Source organism: Chinchilla lanigera, unplaced genomic scaffold (genome assembly GCF_000276665.1).
Source record: "Chinchilla lanigera isolate Chin_1 unplaced genomic scaffold, ChiLan1.0 scaffold00051, whole genome shotgun sequence".
Taxonomy (NCBI): Eukaryota; Metazoa; Chordata; class Mammalia; order Rodentia; family Chinchillidae; genus Chinchilla; species Chinchilla lanigera.
In genome coordinates, this window is record NW_004955452.1 from 17,324,686 (window position 1) to 17,336,812 (window position 12,127).

At 44.5% G+C, this 12,127-nt stretch overlaps 1 protein-coding gene across 3 annotated transcripts in view; it reads right to left on the reverse strand.

Annotated features, from left to right (window-relative positions):
- Positions 1-5,760: 5,760 nt before the first annotated feature.
- Trit1 (tRNA isopentenyltransferase 1) overlaps positions 5,761-12,127 on the reverse strand; it is a 48,134-nt gene continuing 41,767 nt past the window's right edge. For 2 of the 3 annotated variants that reach the window (XM_005395267.2, XM_005395268.2), the window contains exons 9-11: positions 8,900-9,009; positions 8,473-8,590; positions 5,761-6,634 (exon numbers count right to left, since the gene is read on the reverse strand). In XM_005395267.2, coding sequence (XP_005395324.1) covers positions 6,468-6,634; positions 8,473-8,590; positions 8,900-9,009 — 395 coding nt within the window. In that variant the 3' untranslated portion in view covers positions 5,761-6,467. The remainder of the gene's footprint in view (positions 6,635-8,472; positions 8,591-8,899; positions 9,010-12,127) is intronic. The other variant, XM_013519693.1, reaches the window with a different exon arrangement.

Genomic DNA, 12,127 nt, shown 5'->3' on the forward strand with positions numbered 1-12,127 from the left:
TCCTGAGTTTGATTCTCAGTTATACCTCCCACCCTAAAAGCACTTTTAAAAAAACCTACAGGAGCCAGGTATGGTGGCGCATGCCTGTAATCCCAGCACTTGGGAGGCTGAGGCAGGAGGAATGCTACAAATTCAAGGCCAGCCTTGGCTACGTAGTGAATTCAAGGCCAGCCTGGATTACATAGCAAGATCCTGTCTCAAAACAAAAACAAAAGCCCTACACGAATGCCCTTAGAGGAGCAATGGGTAGTGTCAGAGTACGGGTTTGGAGTCGACCCAAACTGGCTTCAAATCCTAGTTCAACAGATGTCACTGGATGTGTTAACTAACTTGATCGTAGTGATCGTTTCATAAAATATGCATGTATCTAGTCATTGTGTTATATCCCTCAAATATATGCAGTTTTGTCAATGACAACTTGATAAAGCTGGAAAAATGTAAAGACTAGCTCAAAGTGAAACATACACACACACACACACACACACACACACACACGGAGTGCTTATGAACACCTTTCAAAGCAGGCCCTTGCAGGAGCCAATGATAAATCTGAACAGCAGACAAAATCCCTGCCCTGTGAGAGCTTTCTTTCTAGTACCCAGGAAATATTTGCACGTCACTCTGTGCCAGCCACATCAAGCTCTTTGTATGTACTGGCTCCTTCATCAAACGGTAATAACACACGGCCTCGTCTACTGTTTTAAGGAAACACTGCAAGGCAGGCGTGTGCTTCACATACCATGCCTCATGCTCTGCCGGAACTCAGTGGGTGGCCACATTCAGGGAGGCGTGCCCTGCAGGGTCTGGCCTCAGTGGGCCAGTGCGCGCTGTGTGTTCACATCCTGGTAGAATTTACTATGCAAGGGAGCAAGAGACATAGTGATACGTGTTGTGGGAAACGAGAAGGTGGAAGAGACTCTGGAGCGACCTAACTCGTCTAAAATCCTTGCCTGCCCTTACCTAACTGCTTCACTCAGTTTTCTCAACTGTAAAACCAAGTTCATCATACAGTGACATTACCTCGTAGGCTGTTGGAGTTAATGAGTTAGTACACATGAAAATACTTAAAACAGCTCCTGAAACAAAGTGCTACGTAAGTACTCATCAATATTACAGGTTTTGTGCTGTACGAATTGCTAGGGCTCACATAGGAAGGAAAAACCAAGCCTCCCTGGAGAAGCCTGGGAAGCTTTCTCTAAGCCAAAACATCAGGTTAGGGCTTTGAAGGATGTGCAGGAGTTCATCAGGTGAAGAAAGCGCATTTCAGGTGACGGAAACAATTTGAGCAAGGAAACTAATGGCAGAAAGTATACACATTCTAACCAACCAATGAGCCAAACCTAAGAGCAGAAACCTAGGTGGGTGACAAGCAAAGGACGAGGCACTACTTTAGGCCATCGGTGAACTAACTGACCTTAAGTCTGAGCTTGCTTTGATACATTACTTTCAAGAACTGACACCACACCACGAACCAACACTTCAACAGTATTAATGAATTTTCTCCAGTGAAGCAAATGTGTCCAATCCGTACTACTGTTCACTGGGTACCACAGTGCCGAACCAACATACTCACAAAAGGACCTTACTCAGTTCTTATGACATCCCCTGGAGTTTCACACATGAGAAAACTGGGGCTGCTTAAACCATTTCCCAAAGATTGCACAGATAGTATGTTAGACAGGAGGGTGTTTGGCCGCAATGACAAATGGTATGCATTTCCCCCTGTAAAAAGCCATCTGGAAGTAGTCAGTCACTGGCTGAGTTCTTCCTCAAGGCCACCAAAACCCTTTCTACCTGTCCTCCCTACCATCTTCAGTGGATCAGCCTCTGACCCTGTGGCTTGCATGCTTACATTCCCTGGAAGGCCTTTTTAAAATTTACTTACTGATTGATTGTCTTTTTGAGACAGGGTCTCGCTATGCAGTTCAGGCTGGCCTTCAGCTCACTTTGTAGTCTTGAACTTGCATGGTTGTATTAGACCACTTTGTGGTCTTGAACTTGCATGGTTGTATTAGGGTAAAAAGCTAAGCTGTAACAAAGAGGCTCAACAGTACAGTGGCTTAAAAAAAAAAAACAATCCTCCTGCCTCAGCCTCCCGAGTGCTGGGATTAAGGCATGAGCCACCATGACCGGCTGGAATGCCTTTTTAAAAAGCAGTGGTACCTGGGTTCACAAACTCAATGCTCCCCATGATTCTGATCACAAACAGAATTGGATAAGCACCCAATCAAATTTCTGCATAAGGTCAATGTTGAGCCTAACCAGTGAATTTAATTTGGTTCTTGTCCAGCTGGGTTTATGCCCAGAATCATGGAAAAAATCAAGTTCAAGAACCAAGCCACGACTATTCTTGTCTTACCAGCCCACCAGTAAAGATTTTGTCAAGCTTCACTTTGTGAAATATTTCAGGTCAGGTCATGTGATCCACTAATTTTGCAGATAGGAAAATAAAGAAATTCGCTCCTGGCAAACTAACAGCTCATTAGTTAAAAGAGGCTAGAATTGTGTTCTTTACACGGTATCAGTTTAATGAAGACAGCAAGTTGTCCACCAAAATCTGTTCTCCCCTTCTTTCTTGGCATAGGCTGGCTCCTGTTTCCCAGCTCCCAGGCAGTAGGTGTGTGGCAGATACTGGTGTGCCACCTCTGGGCCTGGGCCTTGGGCCTCCTCCTGTGCCCTTTCTCTTGCCACCCGCTGGGACCGGTGACCCAGCCAATCTCAAGCACAGAACAGAGGACAATGCTCTGGAGGGCAGGGAAGCATCATGATACCAGGGACCTATGTCCCTGGATGACCATCGGGAGCAGAGCTGCCCCACTGACCTAACTCCCTCTCAGAAAGGTTGACTCTCCTCAGAACTGCAAGAGAAGAGAAAGAATGGACTGGTTTGTTTGTTGTTTTTTTTTAAGCCACTGTACTGTTGAGCCTCTTTGTTACAGCTTAGTTTTTTACCCTAACACAACCATGCACCCTCCTTTGTACATATTCAGAATACCTTTACAGATGACCAGCTAGCCAGTATTTTAGAGAACAGCCCTAACTTCTCAAGTAGGTTTTAATCAAATAATGAGATCCACGCTAAGATGACTGTACTTTTTTTTTTTTTTTTTGGGATACTGGGATTTAAACGCAGGGCTTTCACACTGACCTACTTCTCCAGCCTTTTTCGTTTTTTTGTTTGTTTGTTTTCAAATAGGTTCTAAGTCACTAAGTTACCCAGGCTAGGCTCAACTTGCAATCCTCCTGCCTCAGCCTTCTAGAGTGCTGAGGTAGCTGACTCCAAGACTGTTTAATGATTGAAGCAGATCACTTGTGTAGAGGCTTATGTCATTTTCTGCTTCACTGTTTCTTGGTGCTGGGAATATAGTCACTGCATTCATAAAAGCTTGCTTTCATGAGTGCGTGTATGTGTGTGTTACTATTGTTGCTGGCTTTGAATGTACTGTGTGGTTTTGTTTTCCCTGTGCTGAGGACTGAACCCAGGATCTTGTGAATGCTAAGCCGGTGCTCCACCACTGAGCTATACCCCAACCTCTGATAGCCTCTGTGTGTGTGTGTGTGTGTGTGTGTGTGTGTGTACTGAGTTGTTTTAAAGTAGAAAAATCTTTGTTGTTGAATGTGGAACTAAGGCTGAGAATATAAATAATTACTGAGAGTTAGAAAAGATCAAACCACATACCTACACTACAGATGAACCCATGCTTGGACCTATACAAACAAGTAAAATATCTTAAAAGACTAAAAATCCAACTCTTTCTTCAGAATCAAAGGTCCTTCTTAATTTCTTAACACTGCTTGAACTGTAGGAAATACCAAAAACCTAATTAAGATTTCTACTGGCAGAGGAAGACAAAATTAATAGCTTGCTGAGTGCTGGAATTAATTACCAAAGCCATTTAGGCAGCACTCTGGGGATGGACTAGAGCCTGGGGGCCTGGGCCGAGGTGCTCTGCTCCTTGGGGCCTGGCTGAGGCCAGACTGAGCAGACCCACATCTGTCCTCACTGCAGACTGACAAAGAGCCAAGAGCTGCTCTTGATGATCCTTCCCAACCATCAGATGAGATTCAGGGAGAGTCTGTAGTCAAGCGAAGAGGTGGCGCGAAGTCTGTCCTGGTTTTGCCTGGCTTGCCCTGTGACTATGACACATCCATGTTCTGGGCCTCAGTTTCTCCATCTGTACAGGAATGGCCTAAGGATTCTTTCATCTCCACACTGATGACTACACAAGGCAAGAAGCCTACTTTCCTTCCCTACACTCAGCAGAGCCATTCTGAGGGCTGGACGCAGAAGGAAGCCTGTGCTGGGTGACACTGGTGTGCAGCACATTTCTGGTGTTCTGGCTTCCCAAGCTCTGGGCAGCTGGAGAGGGAATGCCACTCACTGAACTGCCAGTGCCTGAAAGTAAGGACACTGGGCTCAACCGAAGTACTGAAAACTTAGCCAGTGCGTCAAAAATGCTGCAGACATAGTGATGAACCAGAGAGAAGTTACTGCTCCAGATATTTTAGATGGAAGGATTAAGGGCTTTTTGAGGTAGGATTATGAAAACTTGTCTTTCCTGTTTGTCCACTGAGACTTTTTTAAGCTTTAAAACATACTTAACAACTTGAGTTAGGAGCATTTCAGAGACTAAGCTTCCTGACTAAAACAGCCAGTTTAAAACAGCGCTCAACAGTTTATCAGCTTCACTTCTGTCCGGCCGGTCTCCCACGGGCTCATGGCAACGGGAGCAGCCTTTCCCTAGGCTCTTCGAGGAGGTAACGCATCTGAACGCCGGGCACCAGTGCCTCACAGTCAGCACTCATCTCCACGCCCAGTGACAAGATTTCCACCCTGCTAGCAGTTAACAAACTGACTGGGGAAATCAGATCACAGAAACACTACAATGGAGAAGATGCAAGGGTGGTTTCTTCTTTGACTACAGAATAAACATTCTTGAGAGTCAAATCAGTGAAAGGCGACCAGGCTCTAAAATTCAGCACTGCTAAAAGGTTCACAGGTTGAGAGTGGTAGTGCACACCCGTGATCCTAGCACTCTGACAGGCAGCAGGATCTCAAGTTCAAGGCCAGCCTGAGCAACTTAGCAAGACCCTGTCACAAAACAACACAACACAACACAACCACAACAAAAGGCACTCCATGTGGTCTCCTGAGCCGAAGTAACAATATACTTAGCAAATATTGCTTTTTTAAGGTCTAGCAGAAATGATTCCCTCCCCTCGCTCAACCAAAATTCTGCTTTTCCGGTGTCTGATAGTCTCTTACCTACCCTGGTTGTTTATGTATACAAAGGAGATTTACAAGCTGCCTGAAAGCAAGAATCACAACTCATCTCTGTATACCCACTAGCCTAGTTGAGGGACTCTCATATAACAGAGTCTGATCAAATATATCTGGGTGGGGAGCTATTACTCAATGGGTACAGTTAGTATGATGAAAACGTTTTGGAAATAGTGATAGTGATTGCACAATACTGTGAATACATAATGCTGTTGAACTGTACATCTAACGATGCTTAATTTTAATTACAAACAAAATTTATTTAATATTGCAGGTAGCTCAAGTCACTCCAGAAAGGCGGCTTCAACTGGAAATAACAAATCTCCAATGGAAGACCCTCTCTGGATGTCTTCCCAGAATATAAAGTGCACAATGTACATCAGCTACATAAGCCGGCAGAGCATGGTCTATGGAGAATGCCCAAGTGAGACAAAATTATCAACAGTATATTGTGTATAAACTAGACATAGACATAAATATCTCTTTTAAGGATCAAGGAGGATCTTACAAAGTTTTTCTTTATTTTAATTTTCAAAAAAATATATATTTCTACCTTAATACAAAGTCAGCAGTGACAGCAATTATCACACAGGAGATCAACAGATTTCAGTCTTTATGCTTCAAGTCCCAGGTCACAACTTCCTTGATGTGATTTCCTCTGAATTCCTGTGGAATTCCAAGAGCTGCTTTGGTTTATTTAATCATCTCACTGAGGCTGGTCCTTTCCTGCCATTCCCTCAAATCTAGAACTCCTGATTTGTGGCTCATAATGCTTCAGTCGTCTGCAAAAACATCTGGAAATTAGATATTTTTAGTCAGGGACAAAAAAAGTTCTTTTATGACGTATAGCAAGCCATAGTATTTACCACTAGAAAGATCTTCAAGTATAAAACTGTGCAATCTTGTCTCCTTCCAAAATAGAAACTTTAAGTTCAAAGGGAAAAAAGAACTCCTAACTATACCATACCTGACCCAACAGCCACAGGAACTGAAAAACCTGCTGTTTCCATGACAGAAAACATGGGACTTTTAAGACTTCACTACCGAATTACAAAAAGAAGAATAAAAAACGGCGGGGCTTCCTGCACAGCACTCCTCAACCCCGCAGAGGGACACAGACAGACAGACCGCCCCACTCCGCCCTGCTGATCCCCAGTGCCTCTGCAGAGGTCCCTGGAGAGATCTGCTAAGTGCTGCACTTCAGCTCTGGGTCATTCTGTCCTGGGGACCCCTGCTCTTTAGGTTCGGCATCACAGTCTGAGGCAGTAGTCTGGCTTTTTGTGGTACTGACAGCATCTGAGTCCAGTCTTCTTTTCTTCAGTTGGTGCAAGTGGGATTTGGATTTTATATGTGCTGAGAAGACAAAAAGAAAAAGTTCATTAGGATTTTAAAAAATTAATCCTAAAAGCAATTAAATTTACACAATTTATTTTTCTTAATAATAAGTAACAGAATCAACATATGTCTTGCTACAGCTGCTTAGCATTTTTAAGGACAGAATAAATTATGGCCAGCTTGCTTACTAAGCAAGAGAGAAATGCAGTGCATCAAGTGAACCAAATCTTGCAGGTCGGTCCATTCTGATTATTGTACACAGAGGGAAACAAGTTCAGAGAGGTCTTACACTTTGTCCAAGGTCACACAGCAGTTAAACTCTTCTGCTTAGAACTATAACTCCAAAAAGAGACCCCACTTTCCAGAATCCAGCCTCTATGATATCAGACTTCCTATTACAGAACCATTTCTACTCGAGGGTAAGATGTTAGAAATTTATACCCTCATTGGTGCCTTGCCCTATAAATCTGAGGGCCAGAACTGCCTCTCTGCTTCTTGCCCTGCTTCTCTTGGTCCCACATGCCTGGGCTACGTCCGATAAGCATCTGAAGGACTAACCCACAAGGCTCCCATTCTGCCTCACATAAGGCTCCACACAGACAGCAAGGGGCATGACCTCGGCCACCTCTTCTGAGGGTCTAGCAGGGGAGCTGAGCGGCTACTGCTGCTCTCTATCAATTGCTGACCTCTTGTCCCAAGGCAGTTCTCATCTTCTGACTCACTCACATAGGCTCTTTTTCACTACCCTGCTCTTTTTCAAGGAAATCTCATCTGGGAACACCAAAGGAGAGGAACAACTAGATTAAATTCTTTTATACAAATGAAAAACATCATTCTTACGGTTTAGAAGCAAGTGTAAGTAAGGAGGAGGTTAGAAGTCAAAGAACAGTGTCCTGGTGAGAAAAGTCAGCTTTGTCTTCCAACTAGAGCCTAAGGCAGAAGCTGGACCCTGGCCTGGCTCTCCACAGCAGCAGGAGACGGGGGTGCAGACTTGACAGATGGTACTAGAGAAGGGCTCACACAGCTAAGCTCACAAAGGCTCACAAAGCTCACAAATGTCGTTTCTCTAAGGCTCTCTCTGAAGACATTCGACAAATTGAACCACTAAGTTTCCTTTACAAAACAATCAGACACTCTTTCTCCTCCCCTTTCATCGTTATGAACCAACGACAATCGAGGCTTCTTCTGCTGGTTGGGCAATCACAGCCGTCCCCAGACTCTGACAATGGAGTTCATTCTGCCAGTTACCAGTTAATAGACCTAATCATTCTATTGGGTGATATGGGAAGAAAATGTACTTCTCTGAGAATCCAAGCAAAGGAGGACTCTGAAACAGAAGGATTCTAGCCACTGGGTAAACCTCCAGCCCCCGCCACCATTTCAACAAATAACCTTGAGAAATACTGCCTGGACCCTGCTTTTGAAGGAAGTGCTTTGGAGGAAGAACTCTGCTTCCTGCTCCCCGCTAGCCCACCTTCTACTTCCCTCTCTTGGATGAGCTGCCTTGATTCCTTTACAATCCTATCTCATGTTTAAATTCTAAACATGAAAGCCAAAAAACTCCTCTCAGGCAGGAATTTGAAATCAAATGAACTCTAGAAAGTGAGCTGCAGATCTCTTGGTATAAAATATCCATTCCAGCTGGAGCTGGAGGGCATAGGATCTTCTTTTACCTTTTAGAATGCAGAGATAACTCCTATATCCTTGGGAAAGCCTCCAAGGAATACGAGCAAAGGCTCAGGAACTTGGCTGTCCCTTTACAAATAAGCAGACCCCAATGTGCATCCTACCAAAGACCTCAAGTTTCAATCAGTCAGTGTGACCCCCACCCCTACAGGTTTCTCCCCACACCCTACCTGCCCATTCCCGGTCCCCAATGATGATGCGCTCACAGACATCACACATATGGTGACTTCGCTTGTTCTCAGTTTCATTGTAGGGCAGCGTGACTGGAGTTGCTGCAGGCTTGTGGCCCTAAAAGAACAAGGCGGGGCACAAGAGCATTCTATTCAAAGAAACTGTATCATTCTTTGGTATTAAGGGGAGGTGGGTTTTCCTCAAGATCCTTGTTTTACATCCCAGGAAGCAGGTAGGATGTGAACAGATTTTAGTAAAAACCTAAGACCAGAAATATAGCTGCCAGGGATTAAAAAAAAAAAAAACAAAAAAAGTAGCCAACCTTTCCATGGCACAGAACCCTGGTTCCCCAACAATAACAAAAGTATCAGTGAGGGACAGTGCTCTAAAAACTAGACAATGAACTGTACCATGACTAATAATCACCTGGATGAAACTGTGCACGATGTCAAGAGCAGGATCAAGAACAGACTCTTCCCACTTCGAGATGTCAGACACTTCTAAGCCGTATACTGGGGGAGCCCTAGGACCAGGTCCTGAAGATAACAAAGAAAAGGTGCATGAGGTTAGCCTCCAGACTCAATCAGTTCCATTCACAGGACTGTAGAACCCTCCAGGGAAACACACATGGCCAAAGGAATGAACATCCTATTCATTTTACCCTAAACACGAACCACAACCCAAGAAACCACAACCCAAGAAAGACCCAGGAGGTTGATGTCTGCAGCCAAGATGTAGAATCTCTCAGGTCAGGAAACTGAAATGGGGTAACAGCCCTGGTAACCTTTATGCGGGCTAAAATACAAAGACAGCACATCACAGAAAGAAACAAATTAACAGCGTTAAGTGCCTGCTATGCCATCTTACTGTTACAGGTGCTCTTCAGGAGTTTTTAGTGTCTCTAGGAGTAGATACTAGTTTCAAGTTTACATACAGGCCTGCAACAGCAAAGCATCCCTGAAACTCCTTGACAGCGCCCTGATAGCCTGGGCTGGGTACAACAATATCAGGCAATGAGCTGCTGAGTCTGAGGACTAGAAGGAAATCATACAATTGATCTAGCTGAATCTCTTCTTTTAAGACTCACATCTACTTGGTTGTGATGGCAAATGCCTATAATCCCCACACCCCAGGATGCTGGGGCAGAAGGATTACCATGAGTCTGAGGTCAGTCTGGGCTACACAGTGAACTCAAGGCCAGCCTAGATACTGAGAGAAACCCCATTTCCAAAAAAAAAAAAGTAAAATCAAAGTCAGATCTAGAGGAGTATTCACGTATTATTGGATAATACTTATGAAGCTACAGACATTTCACACAGCTAAGCAAAGCACACTGCAAGACTTTAGTCTCTGTTGGTAGCTTCTTCAGTCTACAAACACCGTACATTACCTTCCACAGCTAGGTAAGCCAGTTGCCTAAGGCAAAGAGCATCTCCCTAGGACAAAAAACATCAAAGGCATCAGGATGCCAACGGCTGGCAGGTGCTGGCCTTTTGATTGTGCCAACCACAAATAAGATTCTTCATAAACTGGACTGGGCTACACCTGCCACCACACGGAAAGGTGAGACTGGGAGGGTGCAGGCGGCACCCACAGCACACCTGGCCTTGGCTAAGCTCTGCACCTGTTTCCAGACCACTCTACATTTTCCTTTCTCCTCTAAGTCCTTTGTTGGACTTCTGTGCCCTGTCTAAGCACCTTTCAACAAGTTCTCGGCTCCCAGCTGCTATTTCTGGCTTGGGTCCAAGGCCAAGCTGGGGTGGGGAAGTCCCTCTGGCTCCCTGCCAGAGCCATATCCCAGCAGACCAGCCCTGGCCAATCACATGTGGCTCCTGACTTACAGGGCAGCTGTGCCTTTCTCTCTAGCACCGGGACTTTGCCAGCACACACGGAGGAAGAACAGGCATATGACACTGTGCCATCATATGCCTGCCTCAGAGAGGGGGAGTTACTGTGGCTTTACCACAGGAAGAAGTTCCAACTTATTATCAGAAAGACTTTGTTACAGACGTATTGTTTGACTTGGGAAGAAAGGCTGCAATTGAAATTTGTAGTACTGAACCTCAACTCCAGCTGATGCCAAGCCCTCCCCTCAATCTATCAGGACACACAGGGAAAGAAGGACAAGCAGAAGAAAGCAGTGTGATGGGCAACAATATATCAAGGTGGGCATATGCAGAAGCACCGAGGAGCAGGAGTGGAAGCTTGAGTTGGCTTCACACTAACGAAAAGCAGAAATTTGCAAGCAAGACCTAATATGGGATGATCCTGAAGCTTGTTTACTTACTCATTCTTCCATTCATTCATTTATTTATTGAGACAGGGTCTCACTCTGCAGTTCTGGCTGGTCTTGAACTCACTTTGTAGCCCAGATTGGCCTCGCTGAACTCTTAGTGATCCTCCTGCCTCAGCCTCCCTGAGTGCTGGGATTACAGAGGTGCACCACCACACCCCCTGAAGCATATTTAAAAAGTGTTCACAAGACAAACCTGAGGCTGGGCATGGTAGCACACAGCTGTAATCCCAGCTGGAGAATCGCCTTGATTTCGAGGACAACCTGGGCTATATAAGCAAGTTCAAGATCAGCCTGTACTACATAGTGAGACCCTGCCTCAAAAAAAAAAGACAAACCTGGAGTTTCACTCCTTTTAGCTCAAGTATATAATTTCTTACCTGAGGCCCAATACTGAAGCTAAAAGCAGTAAAAAGAGTGTAGATACTGGAGTAGGCCTGCATTCAATCTCCACTATGAAGCTGGTTGTGGTGGCGCACACCTGTAATCCCAGCACTCGGGAGGCTGAGGCAGGAGGATCTTGTGAGTTCAAGGCCAGCCAGAGATACAAAGTAAGCTCAAGGCCAGCCTGCACTGCAAAGTGAGACCATGTCTCAAAAAGACCCCCCCCCAAAAAAAAAACCCAAACCAAAACAAAAAACAAACAAACAAAAAAAACCAAAACCAAAAACCAAAATCTCTACTACCTACTAGCTGGGAAGGCTGGGACAAGTTATTTAGTTTCAGCAGGGCTTTATTTTCTTATCTATAAAAAGAAATGAAAAACCCCTACAATTTGAGGCTCAATGATATATGTACAGCACCAAACTCAGGGCCAAACACACACAGTACAGTGTCAAGGAGAATTTCTTTCCCTTTCCCTTAAAACTTTAAAGTTTAACTGAAGCAATTAAAGTACCATGTACTTCACAAGGAAGTGGTGGCAGAAGTGGTGAAGGCTTTATCTTTTTATACTAATCATGTGGCCCAAGAATCATTTTAATCAGGAAAACTCCCCACAGAATTCTGCTTGTTCTTTTTTTATTTGTTTGCTGCAATACTGGGACTGAATGCAAGGCCTTCACACTGAGCTACATTCCCAGCCCTTTCTAAATTTGTATTCATTTATTTCAAGACAGGGCCTTGCTAAGTCACTAACCTGGTACTGGCTAAAAAACAGACCTGAGGATCAATGGAACAGACTGGAAGAAACAGACACAACCAAAAACACACTCAGCCACCTCATCTTTGATAAAGGGGCCATACAAACTCACTGGAAGAACGATAGCCTCTTTAATAAATGGTGCTGGAAAAATTGGCTTGCTACCTGCCAAAGACTGAAAACAGACCCAAGTCTATCAAACTCAAGTCAAAATGGTTCA